The following is a 21,882-nucleotide window of genomic DNA, read 5'->3' as shown; positions in this document are numbered from 1 at the left end:
GAGAGATAGAAATCTAAGACTGTATAGCAAATAACTAATTATTTGCTGTCCAAAACAGTAGTCACTAGCTCCATAGGGCTATTTAAATTTAAATTAACTAAAATTAAATTAAAATTCAGTTCTACACTTCAGTAGTTACATTTCAACTGTTCAATAGCCACGTGTGGCTACTGGCTACTATACTGGAGAGCACAGATAAAATTTCCATTAACACAGAAAGTTCTTTGGATCACCTCTGAACTAGATAATGGGTTTTGTTTTGTTTTCATGGGATAGAGCAAAAGTATTTCTTTTTTACTCAAGTATAGTTAATTTATAATATAGTGTTAGTTTCAGGTATACAGCATAGGAATTCAGGTTTTTTTTGCATAAATATTGTTAATGTGTAAATAAGATACTAGGAACAAAGACTGACTCCTTTTAGTCTTTTTCACCTTAAAGTTTCTGATAGAATTTCTTTTAAAAAACATAAGCGATATACATTTGTTTATTAAGAAATACTTAAGATGAAGTTTGCATAAATATTTAACAATTTATAAAATAATATTAAATTTAAATATTTCATAAGAACACTTTGTATCTTTCTCCATAATGAATGTCTTATATGTTAAAATTATTGGACCTACAGCTGTGTATTTTCATAGCAGCAGGATAACAGATATGCAGAAATGATATAAGTTTAGGTTTCAAAAATTTATGCATTTAAACTTTGATCTCAAAAGTCTGCCATTACTAGGGCTTCCCTGGTGGCGCAGTGGTTGAGAGTCCGCCTGCCGATGCAGGGGACTAGGGTTCGTGCCCCGATCCCGGAAGATCCCACATGCCGCGGAGCGGCTGGGCCCGCGAGCCATGGCCGCGGAGCCTGTGTGTCCGGAGCCTGTGCTCCGCAACGGGAGAGGCCACAGCAGTGAGAGGCCCGCGTACAGCAAAAAAAAAAAAAAAAAAAAAGTCTGCCATTACTGAAAAGCCAGTTACATTTAATATGTACTTGGAAACCTTGGATAACTCTAAAATTATTTTCATTATATTGTTTGTTTTATCTTTGAGTTAAGTACAAAAACAAACTTTAATATTCAGCTTATGTAAAAAAGAATAAAGGTCCAATCATTTAGTACTTCTTTCAGAAGTTATAAAGATAGATATCAGCTTAGAAAAATTAAAATAGTGTCAAAATTTTAACTCAACGTGCTATGATATAAACCTCAACTTTTCCGAGATTGCTACAAAAATGCTGATTCATAAATTCCAACTTCAGCAGTAAATTGGATTCTAAAAACCTCCATGGTCACAGTTCAGTATCATTTGGGTTCTCCCTTTTAATACTAGAAAAATGTACCTTAAGTGAATGAAATTGGTTCCATAAGCCACACATACAATCAGCCTCATTATTTTACACTCACACTCCAGCATAAATATATTTATGTACTCTATATACAAAACAAAATGAGTGGAAACTTAGAGTACTACACTTCAAAAATAAAAATCTAAATAGCAATTAATTATATCAGTATTTCAATGTTGATCTCTCTGACGCTACTACACTTTGCAATATTGCCACGATATTAGAAAAGAAAGAAATGACAGGCAAACACTTGATATGAAAGTTTAAAAATATTATCAGATACATTTTTTCTGCACAATCTCAGCTCTATATACAACACAAAACCCCAAGTTAATATTTTTAAGAGATAGCATTCCCACTGAGCATATGTTTCTTTCAGATGCATCTTTGTACAGGTAGAGTTATCCATGTGTTATAAAGATATGAATTACTGCATTCAAAACATCTGCATATACTCTACTGATTTTCCAATACCAGTTTACTATTTATGTGCTTCATAATGTAACTGGCTTCCCTGGTTGTACTGCACGGTGTTTGGGGGTCCTAGGGAGGGAACCCATGGAGGATGAGGATGCTTTCAACAAGAGTAGTTATGCTCTTGCTCCTCCACTCAAGAAGATTTGACCGGAGTAGGGCTAGATACAATGAAAAGTAATTGCTCTCCCCAGATATACAAGTCTACATCCCTAATTTCAATGCTAATTTAAATTAAGCAATGGGTGATAAATTCATAACTACAAAGCTAAAAATTAAACTCATGATAAAAAATACTTGTTTTTCCCTTTTATACCTGAAATGTCTTCAGTCCTTCTGGTATTAACACATCTGCTTTCACCCATTTTCTGTGAGTTGATATGTTGTATGTCCAAAATATTTCTTCTTCCTTTGATCCAAAGAAAAAGACATCACTCATTCCCCAAATTCTACTCTCATAGTTATATATGTGCTCTCTTAATTATATTTCAGTAGATTTTACCCTACCTGTAGGATATTAAGTACTAAGAAATCTAAAGTATTAGTTAAAAAGCTACATAACATTTTTTTTTTTTGCGGTATGCGGGCCTCTCACTGTTGTGGCCTCCCCCGTTGCGGAGCACAGGCTCCGGACGCGCAGGCTCCGGACGCGCAGGCTCAGCGGCCATGGCTCACGGGCCCAGCGGCTCCGCGGCATGTGGGATCCTCCCAGACCGGGGCACGAACCCGTATCCCCTGCATCGGCAGGCGGACTCTCAACCACTTGCGCCACCAGGGAGGCCCCTACATAACATTTTAAAAGAAAAATAAAGAAAAGGAGAGGGGAAGGGATGAAAAGATAGAGCACAGAGGATTTTTAGGGCAATGAAAATACTCTTTATGATAATATAATGATGGATACATGTCATTCATTATACATTTGTCCAAACCCATAGAATGTGCAACACCAAGAGTGAACCCTAATGTAAACTAGACACTTCAGGTGATAATGACGTGTCAATGTTGATTCATCAATTGTAACATGTGTACCACTCTGGTGGAGGATGCTGATAATGGGTGAGGCTAAGCATGTGCGGGGACAGGGGGTATAAGGGAAATCTCTATACCTTCCTCTTGATTTTGCTGTGAATCTAAAATCGTTCTATAAAAATTATTGTTTTTAAAAATAATGAAATAAAGCATGTCTACATAGTAAAGCTGCCTATTTTTTTTATGAGGGAGAGTAAGGACAGAACAAAAATTTGAATGGAATCTTGAGTAAAGTACTGCACTTCAAACAATAAACTTCTAAACAGCAACTAATAAACCGGCTATTTATATCTTAATCCCACTGACATTGCTTCATTTTGCAATATTGCCATGATAATAGGAAAGAAAAAATGGCAGGCAAATATTTAACATGAAAGTTAAAAAATTGTTATCAGACATATTTTCTGTACAATCTCCCTTACATATTTTTTCCTATGGAAGAATTCATTCCAAGTTCCAAATAATACACTTGTTTTCTGGAGATTATACTTCTATTTGACTCTCCAGTCACTCAGTCAAAGACCTTTTCATGTCTTCTAAGGCATGCTATGTCATGCATCTGTATGATGATCATTTCCTAGGTTGCAAAGTGTATCCAAAATTATGTTACTATATACTATGAGGTCAGATATTCGATAAAAGTCTATAATGTACTCCACAATTTTGCCTATGGTAGTGGACTTTATGATTTACGACTGTGCTTTTATGTTCTGAAATAATCCTATTGTTCCTTAGATTTAGTGAAATATATGTATAATGAACTATAGTGAAAATGCAGACAGTGGCATAAATATGTCTCAGGTTGAGCTCTGACACTATCTCTGTGCTCTCCTTCTGAGAGATAGGAAACAGCACTGAAAGGTGACATCTAGTTGTAATTCAAATGAGACATGACACTCATACTTTTTCAGACACTCGTTAGCCTTTATTTCCTCACTTGGATTCACTTATTTCATTCATACTTAAGATTTTCTAAAAATGAATCTATTTTTAACTTAGTCCTTTGCCCTTTGTTATCTACTCCAATTTCCAAGTCTTAAGTATTTCAGAAGATAGTCGAAACCAATTAAAATATACTTCATTCCATTACTTATTCATATCAATGGTTAAGACTTCCACAAGACAATGAAACATACATGGGGGACACATTTTCAGCTGATAGCTTCCAGGTCACATCACAATGAAGTGAAGTTATAAAAAGTTGATAAATACAGCAAATTTTTCTTTCAATAATTTCTAATGCAACTTCAATTATTTAGCATCGAGACATGACATTCTCCACAGATGCTTTTAGTGACACTACTTGGCAAGCTGCATTCACCATGTCCCCTCACTTTAATTTTATGAGGATAATTTACAGCTATTGTGCTCTTTCTTCACAGTGCCTAACTGATTCCCCCGTTCTACTTGAAGAAGAATGCTTTTACATTTTTTTCAGAAAGCTGAGCAGAGTTCTTTCTAAACTTAAATGGTTTTTCACACAAGAAGTTAATGGTATATTGTGTATGAAATCCCGATTTTTTTTTACCACATTTTCCTATCTGACAACACAAGCAATGAAAAGGAAAAAGGATTTACCCCAACTAAATGAAATCAGCTTTTATTTTATTTTTGTCCTTACTCTCAGACTCTTATCTAGTTACTTTCAACAGGTGTCAATGTAAAAAAGAAACCCTCAGTTCCGAAAAGCCTTTCAAGGGATGTTCTAATTTTCTATTATCTTAAAATCAATCAAAATTATTTAAATGTCTTTATTCCCCTAGACCAGGATCAATAATGCTATTTTACCTTTCAAGAAAAATATTTATCACTAGAGCTCTTAGAGATCAGCTTATCCTTCCCCCTTTCAATGAAAAAAATCAAGGTATCAAATTCAAGGTTATTTTTTTAACTACTTTTGATTGCACGTGGTGATAGGACCATGTACTGTGGCAAAAACCTTCCTTCAAGGAGAGCTTATTATAGCTTAAAAATCTGTATCATACAAGAAAAGATATTTTCTAAGGCATTTTCTTTCCTGTCCCAACTATGTGTTCCTCCTATTTATTTACCAGTGGGAATTTAAAAATATGTAAAAGGCACCACAAGCTGGACACCCCCACTATCCTTGGCTCACCGACATGGCAGCTGTCCTCAGGATAAAAGATAGGCCATTGCTATGATTATTTTCTTATAGATGATGGACAGAGACTTAATCCTGAGAATAGTTCGATGGTACAAACTAGAACTGCTACACACTGAAGCTGACTTTAAAAGTTTCAACTTTTTAGTTAACTTGTCTTTTACCTATTTTCGATTTCTCAAGTTCTAAAGTACTCTGAAAATAAAGAAAATTACCCTCAGCATTCTCACTAGATATTTCTTGGTTCATCAGCACATTTCATTTTAAGGGTTATTTTTGTTATTCTATTCATGGAATATGTAAATGATCATTTTCATCAAGAGCTAATTTTTTAAATGATAGGTTTGAAGTCCTTTTTAACTTTGTGATAAAACATCAACTTGTAATTTAAATGTACTTTGATGCAGTTTGCATTGGTGACCAACATTTTATGTGTATAGAGCACAGCAAATAGTGTCAGAAAAGACTGGACACTGCCTTGCAGAATACTGGGTAAACTAATGGATCAAACATCAGTCAACACTCTCTAAGATGTACCCCCAATTGGTTCTGATTAGCACACTAGGTCAGTTCTCCATAATTAACTTCTTGTTTTCTTATAATGTGGGAGATGGAATCTTGGTAAGTCTATTCTTATTATATGAGGTGGTATCTGAAGCCAATTTGTTTGCACTTTTTTCTTGTGTAATCCCAGAGCCAGCAGAGGAATGATATTGCTCACTTTCAATAATTCAAAACTCCATATCCACATACTGAAACTTAAAATCCATCACTGATGCTCAGGGTAGATTAAAATAATCCTTAGTACTAGAAGATAGATAACAAGTTTCTACTCAAACTTAGGACAGTGACTCATTCAAAAATCTAATGACTATTGATTACCCACCATGTGAAAAACACTATTGTAAGACTGTATATTTTTAAAGCATCTTTAAGTATAATATAAGCTCAACAAAATTATTTCAGACTTTTTTTTTATTATGCCTTTGTGAAGAAGAATTTGGAAATTACAGAAAATTTCAAATTGCATGAAAGCTCAGTGGGCTTGGTTTACATGGCACAGGTGATAATAACTAAAAGGTGCTTAAAGCTTGAATGGTATAACATGTACGGATAAAGTTTAACCTACTTTTTTTTGTAAAATTTCTCCCAATTATCTGGAAAGTTTGGAGTATTACACAAAGGGCAGGGAGAGGTTTCTGCCCCTCCACCCACCCCACACCATGTCAAATTGAATGAAATATATCAAAAAGGTTCTAGGGCAGTGGACTGCCAAATATTGCTACAAAAAAATGTTACAAAATATAGTTACAAAATGCTACAAATTGTCTCATCCGGGTAACAAAGGACAATGTATTAGGCCATCTAATGAGAGTAGTCATTCAACTTCATGCTTTAGAAGTCTGGAAAAGAGAAGTAGAAGAAAAAAGACTGGATATGATGAAAACAACACAAAAGGAAAAGGGAGAGGTGATATGATAGAACTCAGAAGAAAAGGGGAATGCTTCTTGAATGTTCAAGTATCTTGGTAATAAGAAGTCTGATACTTGAGGATTAATATGAAGTCACTGCAAACTTCAGAAAACAACAGAAGAAAATGCTGTTGACAGATGGTTAGTGGCACTTGTTAAGTACAGATGACAAACTTTTGTTGAATAATTAATCTGGCTGATGTCATGCAGAAGTTTCAACTGGATTTATCCAAAGCATCCTGAGCCAAAGGAAACTACTTGCTTGGATACTTTTACTGTCTTTCTTTTCCAATGTCAGAATTCCTGCAATTATTGTCAAATGTTTCCCATTTGTAGAATAACTGCTGTTTACCCCTATGATTTTTTTACTCCTACCTATAAATAAATTCTTCTTCACAATAGAAGTTCTTAAAGTTTCTCAAGTGTTTTCCCAATTGTAGAGAATTGTTTTCAGTTAGTTAGGTTAAAAAAAAAAAAGACATGAATTTGTTTATTCACTAGCATTACCACTACAACTTTCACTCTGCCCAGAACACCATTTTTTTTAAAATTTATATGACTCATTTGGCTGTATTTAATCAGGGATTACCGATCTTTTAAAACTGTATCTACTGTACCAGAACAAGTATTTGCTTCCATCATATTTACAGCTTTAAGTATACAGAGATCAAAAATCCAGATCAGGGACTCCCTGGTGGCGCAGTGGTTGAGAGTCCGCCTGCCGATGCAGGGGACGCGGGTTCGTGCCCCGATCCCGGAGGATCCCACATGCCGCGGAGCGGCTGGGCCCGCAAGCCATGGCCGCGGAGCCTGTGTGTCCGGAGCCTGTGCTCCGCAACGGGAGAGGCCACAGCAGTGAGAGGCCCGCGTACAGCAAAAAAAAAAAAAAAAAAAAAAAAAAAAAAAAATCCAGATCACATCAGAGCTTCAGTATAGAGTTAATAATATAGAATCCCAAATATATTATTACACCACAGTTTTTAATATATTTTCATGAATTTTAACAATTTTATGAAACAGTTTGCAAACTACCACAGTGTACATGACAATATCTCCTAAACCAGCTTCTTAATACTTCTTTTTAAAAGTATACCAATTAAACAACATTTGTGCTATTGTATAGCACAGGGAACTATATTCAATATCCTGCAATAAACCATAATGGAAAAGAAAAAAGCAAATTCCCCCTCAGAAGCAAAAAAAAAAAAAAAAAAAAAAAAAATTAAAGGTATCCCAAATAAAGTCAAGATAAGGAATACCTATAGCCTACATGCAACTGAGAAATAGAAACAAAAGTTGCCAAGAATAGAAATTTCATTTACTCAATGAATTTGAAATTAATGCAAGTTTCTTCTCACCTTTTTATTATACAGTCCTACTCTCAGAACACTGTTTTCTATAGAGTAATAGAATTGAAGATGACAGCTCTTGCCCAAGCAGTGACATACAGAGCTATTTAGATAAGCCCTGCTGTATAAATGGTTAAGAGTAGAAGCATGCTTAGCCCCTACCCATATATAGTAACCTGAAAAATAAAGGAGAAAAAAAGCAACTTAGAAAAAATTAGCTGCTTTCTGTTTGAACAAAATTATTGTATTACTTTTCCAAATCAAGACTGAAACACAAATATTTTATTTAAAAGAATACGATGTTTGGGGCTTCCCTGGTGGCACAGTGGTTGGGAATCTGCCTGCCAATGCAGGGGACGTGGGTTCGAGCCCTGGTCTGGAAAGATCCCACATGCCGTGGAGCAACTGGGCCCGTGAGCCACAATTACTGAGCCTGCGCGTCTGGAAGCTGTGCTCCGCAACAAGAGAGGCCACGGTAGTGAGAGGCCCACGCACCGCGATGAACAGTGGACCCCGCTTGCCACAACTAGAGAAAGCCCTCGCACAGAAACGAAGACCTCACACAGCCATAAATAAATAAATTTTAAAAAAAAGAATAAGATGTTTTTAAAAGATTGCATCAACTACAAATTACAGATTTTCGTTTCCATATTTTATTTCTAAAATGCATTGTAATCTCCTAATTCCTAAAATCAAAGTTTGACAATACCTTCAATATGAAAATTCAATATTCTTATAAAAAGAAATCTACTGATATAAAAATCTCTGTGCCACCAAATGATCATTCTTTTAAATAAAACAATACAATCTTTCTTTAATCAAAAATTCCTCATCTTTCTTCCCAGAATTATTTTCCCTTTTGATTATTTTTTCTATTCTTCACAGAAAAACTTTCATCGTTTAAGGGAATATAATTTAAACTGCCCTCTTTCTTACCAAACTACATGGAAGCATCATATACTTACAGTCCTACTAAACTACAGATATGGATTGTATAGTACATAAAAATAGTCAATTTTTCCCATCTGATTCTTAAAACCAGTTTGTATTGCTTTTGAACTCAATGATATATACAATACAGAGATACAAAGATATTTCTATGTTTTATAACTTCAGTTTTCAAAGATAAAGTCTTTCAAATGTTTTATTTCTTTGTAAGAGAGCAAATATTCCTGCAACATCTAAAAACTTTGAACTTAAATTCAGTGAAATTTAGTTACTAGACATGTTAGCCTTTAACCAAAGTAGTATATAATAAGTTAATACTTTTCCTCTGACCTATACGTAAGGAAATGATAAATAAAATGAAAACACATTTTTACAAAAGCAGAGACGGATTAAACAAGATAAAACATCTCAAAAGATAAGGAAAAAATAGATATGCCAAGTGATGAGCAGGGCTAAAACCACAGAACTCTTGGATGTTGGGACCAGAAGCAGGCTGTAGTAGCTAGAATTTTGACTAATTTAAATGTTGCAAAATCCTGGATAAACAGAGTCAAATTCTCTCTATGAGGTCAAAGATTAGGTCTGGAAATCCTTCTCGTAAACTGAGGTGGGAAAGATACTTACCCTCACTGCTGTGGGCTATGGCTAAGTGACAGTACGTGCAAAACTCCAAGCATTACCATCAAGTATGAAACCCTAAACCAGGATTGTTACTCAGATAAGGTTCTGGGTTGCTGAGTAATACCACGATAAAACTGCTGAACAAGGAGGTTGGAACAAAGTAAAAGAGCAGGAAAGAGTAAAGTGGGTTTAGAAAGAGAACAAATCTAATTGAAAAAAAAGCCTGCAAAATTTCCAGTTTCTGGACCACCATGTAATAAGCTTGGAAGTTGTTATTCCTGTCCACTTAGCAAGAAAATATATGAACAAACTGAAAATCAACAACTCTTCTTAGACCCCTAGGAAAATTGAGGTCATGGCACAAACCATTGTGCAAGAATTGGTGAGGTAAGCAGATACAAAGAATCACAAGTTTCAAGAGCAGAATCCCAAAATTGTATGGGAAAGTACAGGGGTGGAAAAAACTAGATTGTGATTGATGAACTGCTGGAGGCTCAGTGTGAACACATTTGTGAGTTAAAAACTCCAGGCAGTCCCATCTTCAGGAGGACCCTACTCTTCTGTGAGTTTTACCTTCAGGAGCCCTACCAGGTTCTCACAGTAAGAATCAGAGAAAAATCTTCTTGTGCCTACAGCTGGAGGAGAGGAAAAGTAGTCATTTTGAAATATACCTGGACTCTCCTGTTATTCTTAATAAGGCTTTCACTCAAAAGGAGCTTTACAACCAGCTAATCGACTGGAGATCCTAACTGGGAGAAGTGAGATATCAAATCCAGCAGGTTCTAACCTTCCACATGACAGGAGCAAAATACCCAGATCCAGCCCCCACTGGATCTAAGACTGAGATCCATTCATAGGACTACAGGATGCTTCCCTTCCCCTCACAATGTATCACCCCATCAAAAGTGGTCCTCTATGATAACAAGGAAATATTACCAAAAGAACTGTGGGTCTCAGATCTTATTTCAGAAGATATCTTTAGAGAAACCCGAAGACAACAGTGGGACCAAAACAAGAACGTTACATGAAATTTTAGTCTCAGACATTAACGGCTACAGCCAACAGTAAACAGAGCCTAAACTCTAGCTGGATAAACATAAAAGCTCACATTAAATACCTATCTACCTTAATTCCTTTTATGCAGTACATTATGCCTGGCTTTCACACACACAAAAATGACAAGGCGTACTAAAAGGCAAAAGATATATAGTTTGAAGAGAAAGAATAGACATCAGAACCAGACCCAGATCTGGCAGGGATGCTGGAATTATCAGACTGGGATAAATAAGTTAAGAGTTCCAGTGGAAAAAGTAGAAAACATGCAAAAAAGATAATGTAGGCAGACAGTTGGAAATTCTAGGGAAAAATTTAAAAAATGCTAGGGGTAAAAAACAGTATAACAAATGAAAAATGCCTTCAAAGGGCTCATTAGAAGACTTGACTCAGCTGAGGAATGAATCTCTGAGCTTAAGGATATGTCAATAGAAACTTCCAAAACTGAAAAGCAAACAGAAAAAAAAAAACCAAAAAACAGTGAAGAAAGGAATGATTCTATCTAAGAACTCTGGGAGAACTACAAAAGGTGCAACATATGCATAATGGAAACATGAGAAGAAGAAAGAGAGAAAGGAAGAGAATCAATATTTGAAGTAACAGTGACTGAGAATTTTCAGCCAAATTAATGTCAGACACCAAACCAGAGATCCTGGAAGCTCAGGAAACACCAAGCAGGATAAATATCCAAGAAACTACACCTAAGCACATTACTATATTCAAAACTGCAATCAAAGAGAAGCAAAAATCTTGAAATATTCCACGAAGAAAAAATCTAACCTATAGAGGAACACAGATAAGAATTGGATCAGACTTCTCTTCCGAACCATGCAAGCAAGAAGGAGTGGAGTAAAATATTTAAAGTATTAAAAGAAGAAAAAAACTCAACCTAGAATTCTATGTCCAGCAAAAATTATCCTTCAAAGATGAAATACAAATAAAGACTTTCTCAGACAAATAAAAATTGAGGGAATTTGTGGCCAGTAGACTTGCAAGTAATGCTAAAAGGCATTCTTCAGTGAGAAGGAAAATTATATAGGTCAGAAAGTCAGATCTACATAAAGAAAGGAATAGTATCAGAGAAGGAATAAATGAAAGTAAAATGAAACATTTTATTTTCAACTTGCTTACTTAATCAAAAAATAAGTTTATTCAAAACAGTAATAGTCCTAATGTATTTGATAATGAAATGAAATGAATGAGAGCAATAATACGAGGGAAAGGAGGGAAGACTTAGGAGTATTTATTATAATGGACTTGCACTACTCATGAGGAAGTATAGAGTTATTTGAAAGTAGACTTGGATTAGTTGTAAATGTATTTCACAAACTCTAGAGCAACCACTAAAAAAAGTTAAAAAGGAAGCATAATCAATATGATTTTCTATTTGCTACCTTCATCATCACTGCTTTGATTCTGCTGAGGTGGAGGTTCTAACACAGAAATTTCTCTTGCTTTTGTGCGCATCCAGGAAGTTTGCCCAGCAGATGTTTCTGATACCCAGTCACACATGTCAAAATCAAATCCACAGGCCTGACACACTAAAGAGAGGAGAAAAAGATGTCGGTGGACTATCACAGTCTACTAGAGTGGCTGCTTAACAATGGTTATAGTTGCAATCAAGGCATAAACACACACACACACACAAATTCATATCTGGAAATTTTGATTCAATAAGTCTTAGAGTGTCCTCTACTTTTTAAAAGTTCTTCATTTGATCCAGATGGGCATCCTCCAAATGAGAACCACTGCCGCAAAAAAAAAAAGAAGAGATTTCTTTTTCTTGTACCACTGCTTCCATTGTGGTTTTTTAAATGGCATAATATCTGACCTTGCCTATTATATGGAATTCAGTTAACTTAAATAATTTACTATTCACAATCACATTGAAATTTTAAAGAAGAAACATTGTATATAATTCCAAGATCTTTAATGTAATTGTTTTACAAAACAACATTATCTTAAATTGACATATTTACTGTCTTTTACTTTTTGAATAAACAACAGGCTTGCAATAACACTTCAGCTAAAACCCCAATGATACTCCTGCTAAAACTAAGACATAGATGGAAACAGAGTTTGTCAAGTGAGTATCCCTACTAGTGGTCTGATATTCCTATTAGGCTTCTGAGTCTCATGGATGGCCTACACACTGACAAGGCAGGCAGACACCTCATTTTAACACTTACACCTCAATCCTTCATCTGTAGAATCAAATCTGCAGAGACTTATATCTGGACGGCATTGTTCCATCTTGGTATTCAATGTTTCTTGACATGGTAAAATTTCATCTGTAAGATTGGCAAGAAGTGAGATGCAGGTGTCACTAGAAAGGATCATGTATTTCTTAAAATGTTAACATTTGTTCTACAAAGCACGCTCAACCCAACTCCTCTCTATGGCAGCATCATGCCTTAGGGAGACTCATTACACAGACAGAAAAAGAGAGATCGATTCACAGAGAGAAGAGAGAGAGAAAAAAAACAACCATGCCAGTGTTTCTGTATTTTAATCAGATCTCTGTAAAACTCTTAGAGGAAAACATAGGCGGAACACTCTGACATAAATCGCCGCAATATTTTTTTGGATCCATCTCTTAAAGGAAATAAAAGCAAAAATAAACAAATAGGATCTAATTAAACGTAAAAGTTTTTGCACAGCAAAGGAAACGATGGACAAAATGAAAAGAAAACCTACTGAATGGGAAAAAATATTTGCAAATGATGACTGATAAAGGGTTAATATCCAAAATATATAAAAAGCTCATACAACTCAACATCAAAAAAACGAACAACCTGTTAAAAAATGGGCAGAAGAACTGAATAGACATTTTTTTAAAGAGGAAATGCAGGTGGCCAACAGGCACATGAAAAAATGCTCAACATCACTAATTATCAGGGAAATGCAAATCAAAACTGCAATGAGGGGCCTCCCTGGTGGCGCAGTGGTTGAGAGTCCGCCTGCCGATGCAGGGGATACGGGTTCGTGCCCCGGTCTGGGAGGATCCCATATGCCGCGGAGCGGCTGGGCCCGTGAGCCATGGCCGCTGGGCCTGCGCATCCGGAGCCTGTGCTCCGCAACGGGGGAGGCCACAACAGTGAGAGGCCCGCATACCGCAAAAAAAGAAAAAAAAAAAAAAAACTGCGATGAGATATCATCTTATACAGTCAGAATGGCTATCATCAGAAAGAACACGAATACCTAATGTTGGCGAGGATGTGGAGAAAAGGGAACCCTCTTGCACTGTTGGTGGGAATGTAAATGGGTACAGCCACTATGGAGAAAGTATGGAGGTTTCTCACCTTCCTAAATATCTGAGCTTTGAATCTTTTGACATCTTGTTACAGTCATCTACAGACACTGGTGCCCTACCCCTCAATCCCTGATTACTTTACCCGTTGGCTCAATGTCACTCTTTGTCATTTCAATGTTCACATTCATCTTGCCCCTCAATTTCTTGATTTTTCTTACTGATGCTCATGAAGGAGAACTGCTGATGTAAAACCACTTCTGCCACCACTCGGCTGAATATGATCATAATTAATGGTGATAACACTTCCTCTATCTTAATTATGAGGGGCCCACTCCCCAACCATCACCCCTATCTTTCCACTCACTCCCTCTAGTATCTCTACTGTAAAAAATTTTTGACAGCAACAGGACCTACAAAGCTAATGGTCCTCCAGTTTTGCAATTCCTTTCATCCTCTCTCATGTCCTCATTTCTTTTTTACTGATGTTAGAAAATAGTCATCTGCTGGCTCTTCTCATGCTTCCACAAACTCAGGACAAAAACTCTGATAAGTACAATCCTTCATGTAGTGTAAGTGCCTGACAATTAGCTTTCTTGATTGTAATGTAAGTGTCTGACATCAACCTTTTGATTGCTGAGGCATCCATTTCAAAGACATCCATCTCTAATAAACACATTGCCCCCTACACACTGGATAAAGAGCCAGTCCGTCCCACCCATGAAGTTCCACTTTTCAACAGCCCTTGGTGACCTAGATAACTGAGCACTCGAGTGACCCAGCTTTTCCCTTACTGCACTTTAATTCCCACTTGTATGTTTTAAATTCAACAATAAAAAGTAAAACCGGGAAACCCTAGGCACCCCATCCTCGACTCCAACAAAGGCAGAACCCTAGGTTTACTCTCTCTCTCCCCACAACCTCGTTGTACGGCCCTTGGATGTGCTGGGTACCCTCCAGGACCTGTAAGAAGCAAACCTTGTTTTTCCAAAGTTCCCTGATGGTTGTTGCAGGGGTGTGTCTTATAATCATAAGAACCACAAGGGCTGGACTAGCCACAATATCACAGCACTGGCTCTGGTCTGGGAAATGTCTGTGGGGACTCACGACATGTAATCTGGGCCCAGGTGAGCGCCTGAGATTCCTGGCAGATAGCATCACTGTGAATAGGCTGAGACCCACACGACACCTGCATCCGTGCAGATGAACGGGAGTGATGGGTCAACACCAAGCTGACTGAAATGACTTCATATTCCTGACTACTCACTTCATTGCACTGGGGCCATCCCGCTACATCTTCCTAATTCTTTCCTTTTCTTCCATTTCTAGACAACTGTTCAAAGCCCTCTATCCACTCCTTAAATCTCCAACTCCTCCTCCCCCTCAGCTAATCATCTTGCTTTATGTTTCATTGGGAAAATGAGAGAAACCAGAAGAAAACCTCACAAGCCCCACCACCTGCACCGCCACCCACATGCCTTTCCTCCTCTTAACTGTGATCAACCAGTCCTGCTCCTCTCTAGGTCCACTCCTTTCATTTACCCAGGAAATGCATCTCCTCTCCCCTATTTTGCAATCATTCCAGCAATTTCCTCCCCTCTTTTACATCCCACATGCTTTCTTTCCCTTCAGTATACAAGAGGCCACAATCTCACCCATCTTAAGAAAATCTCTTAAACCTCCAACTCCCTCCAACTAACTTCTCCAAGTTCTGCCTATTCTCACTGATTCCAACACCACTTCTTCTCCCCCCATTCTCTCTTGCATCTGTTCCAATGAGGTTTTTTCAATTTTTTAAAAATGAAGTTAAAATTCACATAACCTAAAATTCACCACTTTAACCATTTAAAAGTACACAATTTGGTGGCTTTTATACATTCTCAGTGTCATGCAATTATCACCATTATCTAATTCCAAAACATTTCCATCACTCCAAAATAAAACCCTGTATCCATTAGCAATCACTCCCATTCTCTCCCCCTCCTCAGCTTCTGGCAACCACTGTTCTGCTTTCTGATGACTTTGCCTATTCCGCACATTTTATAAAATGGAATCACACATTATATAGCTTCTTGTGTTTGACTTTTTACTTCTCAGATGTTGTCAAGGTTTATTCATGTTGGTGTAACATATATCAGAACTCTATTCCTTTTTTTTTAACCCTTACCACTGCGCTGAAACTGCATATATCAAAGCTGACCTCTCCATTGTTAACCTACAATAATATTTAATTTTTCCTTCCCAACATACCTGACATATCAGTAATATTGATATAGTTGTTCACTCCCTTTTTCTTGAAATGTTTTCTTCACTGGATCCTGGTACATAATTCTCTCCTGGTTTTCATCTTAAATGACTAGCATTTATTCTCATCTCCTTGGCTGGTTTTCCCTCATCTCGTCGATGTTACACAAGATGACATTAGCCTTGGATCTCGTCTCTTCTCACAATATTGTTAACATCACCTAGTCTCATGCCTTTAAAACATTTCCAATGCCAATAACTCATAGAACTATAACTTAGGTCCAGACCTTTCACTGGACTCCGGCATATCCTGTTGCTGACTTGGCCACTTCACTTGGATAACCAACATGCATTTCAAAAGAAATATGCCTGAAACTAGGCATATTTTCTGATTTTCTCGGCCCAAACTTTCTCCTCCCACATTTTCTCATCTCAGTCCATGACAACTCCATCCTTCTGGTTCAGGTAAAAAGAGTAGAGACATGTATGATACATCTCTTACTTTCATCGGACATGCCATCCATCAGCAAATCTTTGCTTGGTCTATAAAACACATCTAGAATCTCACTACATCGAAGTACTCACTACTACTACCAATTCTCAGTTAAGGGAACATCATTCTTTCTGGATTATAGTTAAAACTTCTTATTTTGTCTCCTTGTCGCTGTCCTTGCTCCATTATTATCTTTCAATATCCTCAGACTAAAACAAAATTAAACTACAAATCTGGGAAATCCACATTTATTCGGTAATTAAATATCACACGTTTAAATAAAACAGACTTTGAAATAACCAAGTATTTTGATCTGAATGAAAATATAACTTACTAAAATTTGTGTCATATAGCTAAAATAGTACTTAGAAGGAAATTAGTAATTATAAAAGTTTTCATTAGGAATGAAAAATGATTGACCTCAAATCCTGTAATTTAACTATCCATTTACAGAAAGAAGGACAAGAAGAACATATTAAAGCTAAATCAAGCAACAAGTCAGATCATGTCTCCTCTGCTCAAAATCATTGCACGGACTTCTATCCTACAAGAAATGCATGCAAAAGTCCTTTCCATGATCCTCCTCTTACAAACCAGGCTTACTCTTGCTTCAGGACTTTCGCCTTGACACGTGGCTTCCTTCCAATACACACATGGCTTGACCTCTCAACTTTTTTTTTCTTTTTTGCTCAGAAAATATGTTCTTCGTGTGACCATGTCTGACCACTCTATTTAAAACTTATCTCCCCCTTGCCTGTGGTACCCTTACCTCAGTTTTCTGCTTTATTGTACCCATAGCACATAACACCACTTGACATAAAGTACCTTTTTCTATTTACTTGCTTAGCTTCTTTCTCTTTCTGACTAAAATATAAATTCCATAAACTCAGGGATTACCATTTGTTTTTTCACTGCCTCTCCCTCATGTCTAGAAAAATTCTTGACATAACATAGATGTTCAATATATACTTGTTTAATGAATGAATGAATAAATGACCTAAGACCAATTCAATGAAATCTTTTACAACAGCACAGACTCTATATAAATTGTTCACATTTGTATTGGAAATAAAATTGAAGCAATTGGTTGTGAATATGATTTACGAATAACATCCATAATCTGGTTTCTCATAATGGAAGCTAACAAATGATGAATATGCAAAGCTTCTTGAACATAAGATCCACTGAAAATAAAACTGCATATGCAATTAAGGGAGTGTGGGCAATAAATGAAACTAAGATTGCACAATAACAATTACCATGAAACAATTAAAACTGTAGTTTTTGTAGATTCGTATAATAGCTACAAATCTTCAGCCCCTGGAGCTGCATAATTAAATGTTTGCCATAGTTCAATTAACTGTTGGATATTATCTTTAATTTTTCACTATTTATACAATAACCACAAAAGTACTGTAAACAAAAATAGCAAAATAGTCAATTATAAATTGCATGGAATTTAAAATTCAGCCTGTATCAGTTGCTATTAAATATCTTTCACCAATATCAACCACTTCTACTACCTTTAGTCCCCCAAATTGGAATTTGAAAGCACAAAAACAATGATATGGTGGAGGTTAATAAGTTGTCAATCAACTAATCTCCTGGACAGCTTTTTATTTTAGTGCATTCTATTTCAGAGCTCAAAGTTATTTAAAGATGTCCTCTATATTTATATTCATATTCATTTTCTCTCCCTCCCCACACCCTCTTTCATTTTTATATTGCACCACAATCCAGCAGTAGAAAATTATGTTTGGCATTTTAAAATTCTCCATCAATGATGTATAATCGGCAGGATGAAGCTTTGCCAACAATTTCAAAGTCTCTATACCAATGAAGCCACATGTGTAGAGCCTGCCATCCTTCAAGTCTTATCTTGTACAAACAGGTTATGTGAAATTGGCCACATAACTCAGATGGAAGAGAATGAAGTCCAAGCCTCAAGGCTATTGCAGCAAAAGTTATAATTGACATCCATTTTTGACTCCAGGGGCTTTTGACAATTTCTTTATGAGTTTTCTTAAAACAGTAATGAATTTCAATGAATAGTCATTAGATCTTAAAAGGTAGCTAGAAGTTAATAAGATAAAAAAGGTAACTAGTTAAATAATGCTTATTTAACTGGATAATATATAAGCATTATTCAGGTTCTCATTAAGGAATAATTTGTGTATTTGGAATGTTCATAAATGAGACTAAGGCAAAGTCCTGGCAAACCAACATAAAAATATTCACAGAATATTCATGATATTTAATTATGAGCCCTAACATGCAATCTTTATAAAAATATACAGTAATTTCTTCAAGAAGCAATGTTATTTAAGAATCAGTGATTAGGGCTTCCCTGGTGGCACAGTGGTTGAGAGTCTGCCTGCCGATGCAGGGGACACGGGTTCGTGCCCCAGTGTGGGAGGATCCCACATGCCGCGGAGCGGCTGGGCCTGTGAGCCATGGCAGTTGGGTCTGCGCGTCCGGAGCCTGTGCTCCGCAGCGGGAGAGGCCACAACAGTGAGAGGCCCGCATACCGCAAAAAACAAACAAACAAACAAACAAACAAAAAGAATCAGTGATTAGGGCTTCCCTGGTGGCGCAGTGGTTGAGAGTCCGCCTGCCGATGCAGGGGACACGGGTTCATGCCCAGAGGCCACAACAGTGAGAGGCCCGCATACCGCAAAAAAAAAAAAAAAGAATCAGTGATTAAGCACATTCTTATTTAGTCACAGTCACAAACCTGGGTCTTTTTAGACTTTGATAAAGTCTAAACAGGTCTTCCTTTCAATACATGTACAGTGGATACTCATATCTTGCGAAGGGCAATAATTAGAAAGATACTGTTTGAAAGTGTGGGAATAATCTAAAAGATTTAATATTATAAAAAGAATTTAGTTTTATTTTTCATCTTGAAAATATTCCGAAACCACAAAAATACCTATATCTAGCACTTTTATAAAGAGAGCTGTATTTCTATAGTAAAGAGTAAGTAGAGAGAATCAGTTATGTTTTTTCCCTAAAGATAATACTACCCTTAATAATCTATATGGTGGATTACTCATCATCAGAATGTTTCCAATTGTAAAACGCTACTATTTCTTCTTTAAAAATGATATACAGTAAAATTATACTTTTGGGTATTTATTTCCATGAGATTTGACAAACATAGAGCCATGATCTGCATATCCATCAATATTTCATTTATCCAGTCAGGGCTGTCCCTAGTTGTTTAGTACCTTGCTCTTATGGGCTGAACTGGACCCGCCACTCCCAATTCATATGTTGAAGTCCAAACCCTCAGCACCTCAGAATGTGACCATATTTGGAGGTATACAGAGGTAATTAAGGTAAAATGAGGTCATATTGGTGGGTTCTAATCCAATAGGATTGGTGTCCTTATAAGAGGCATTTAGGATATCGACACACACACAGAGAAGACTGTGAAGATCCAGAGAGAAGAGAGTCATCCACAGGCAAGGAAAGAAAACAAACTTGGTGACACCTTGATCTTGGACTTCCAGCCTCCAGAATCATGAGAAAATAAATTTCTGTTGCTTAAGCCACCCAGTCTGTGGTATTTTTTTATGGCGGTCTTAGGAAACATGCACTGACCCTGAGGTGATTAGGGCAGGTACACAGTGACCCAGAGTGTGAAAGCCTAAAGTGGCTGGGGTGGGTGCTCTGGATTGGTCGGTTTGCATTTGAAAAATACACTGTATGGTGAGCTGTTTTACTGTCTCTAGGAATTGGCTCACCCTGGAAGAGACAGTCCCTCCAGGGTCAGCAAGACCCCAGACATCAAAGCATCAGAACACAGAAAATAAAAACACAGTAACAGAATTGCTCCCTAGTCTCAAAAAAAAAAAAAAAAATTAGAACAAATTTTTGAAAGCACACTGGTTTGAAGAAATAAGAAAATAAAGAAGTCTTGTCAGAAAACCTATATATCTTAGAACCATTTTTATAACCAAAATAACCACCAAAAGACATATTACAGCATTCACTTCCAAGCAGTATTCATTTCCAAGTACTATATTTCGGCTATAAAATGACAAAAACACTATGTTTCTACTAAAATATGGCAAATGCTTGGCTCAGATTAATTCATCCCAGATAAAAAATCACATTATATAGTTTGAAGACATATCTTTATTTTTGATACTAAAACAAAAACCTAAAAATAATATAGTATTTCTTAGCATAAGTGTAAGTACTGCTTTAAACATATTCCCATGATATTTTATTTAAACCTGCTTTTTATAGAATGGTGCTGTAGCTTAGAGGAAGGAAGAAGAATTCATACAAAATCCCAAATACTTGATGTTTAAATAATTGCACATATTCTTTATTCAATCAATTATTTATTAAGTACTTGCTCTGCACTCGGGATCCACAAATGAGTAAGACACTACTAACTTTGCCCTCAAGAAACTCAGCATTTAGTTGTAGAGATAAATTAATACACTGTGTGTGTGTGTGTGTTTGTACAGGGATTGGGAGTGTGGGGGGATTTTCTGTAAGAGAAGGCTTCTCAGAAAAGAGACATTGACTCAGTCTGGAAGGATATCTAGTAGCAGAACAGGCCAAAAATTTTTTTCATGAATAAGAAGAGGGAGCAAGGTTTGAAAAGATACCCAAGAATGAGATAACGCTGTGTTGCTGGATTCACAGGTAGTTCTTTTGGGCCAGAATATGGGAATTCTTGGGGAAATTAAGGAAGAAGTTGGGCTGGTGCCTAAGAGCAGGATCCTGGTGAGCTTATGTCATGACCAAATATTTCAATTCCATTCTGAAGGCAATGAGAGTTACTGATGGATTTAAACAAAATAGAGATTGGTCACATTTGGATGCTAGAAAGTACAATCTGGTGGATAGCAGGGAGTGGTGAACAGGGGGGTGAAATAGACTGAAACTGGAATTTTTAACAATCCAAGAGAAAAAAATGGGGCAAACAAACTCAGAGTTGGATAAATAATAATGAATAAATAAGTGAAGACAATTTGAGAAATATAAGGACATTCCCTCAATAACGTTTTTTTTTTTCTCAATAACGTTTTGAACCAAATTAATGTGGAGAAGAGAAAAGAAAAGAAGGATTTAAGGACGACTCCTTGGCTCCTGAGTGAGACCAAATAGACTCCAACAACTAAAACAGGGAACGCAGGAGAAGGAACAGAGTTTGAAAGAAAATTCGAATCTAATTCTAAACATACTGATGTTGAGTTTCTGTAGCAAATATATTTGTGCCCTCGACTTATAAACCTGTTCCCCTTGCCTGCCTTTATTACAGAGGCCAAATCTAAATCTTCAGTTTTCTTAGCCTCCCTAGCAACTAAGGTCGTCTGCCCAAAAATCACCTAGCCGATGAATGACATGTCCGAAACTACGTCCCTTCCCATTCCTTCCTTCTTCCTGCCCTGAATGCAAGAGGTTATTCTATGAGCATAAGATGACAAGCATGAGGGAAATACAAAGGAAATCCCTTAGTCCT

At 36.6% G+C, this 21,882-nt stretch overlaps 1 protein-coding gene across 1 annotated transcript in view; it reads right to left on the bottom strand.

Annotated features, from left to right (window-relative positions):
* MALRD1 (MAM and LDL receptor class A domain containing 1) overlaps window positions 1–21,882 on the bottom strand; it is a 625,167-nt gene that overhangs the window by 529,388 nt on the left and 73,897 nt on the right. Inside the window, exons 7-10 of the mRNA XM_060096153.1 lie at window positions 12,600–12,701; window positions 11,805–11,951; window positions 7,798–7,964; window positions 2,133–2,225 (exon numbers count right to left, since the gene is read on the bottom strand). Coding sequence (XP_059952136.1) covers window positions 2,133–2,225; window positions 7,798–7,964; window positions 11,805–11,951; window positions 12,600–12,701 — 509 coding nt within the window. The remainder of the gene's footprint in view (window positions 1–2,132; window positions 2,226–7,797; window positions 7,965–11,804; window positions 11,952–12,599; window positions 12,702–21,882) is intronic.

The sequence above is a fragment of the Mesoplodon densirostris genome, chromosome 4 (genome assembly GCF_025265405.1).
Source record: "Mesoplodon densirostris isolate mMesDen1 chromosome 4, mMesDen1 primary haplotype, whole genome shotgun sequence".
Lineage (NCBI taxonomy): Eukaryota > Metazoa > Chordata > Mammalia > Artiodactyla > Ziphiidae > Mesoplodon > Mesoplodon densirostris.
Note: the sequence above shows the minus strand (reverse complement) of the source record. Positions and strands in the feature narration are given on the sequence as shown.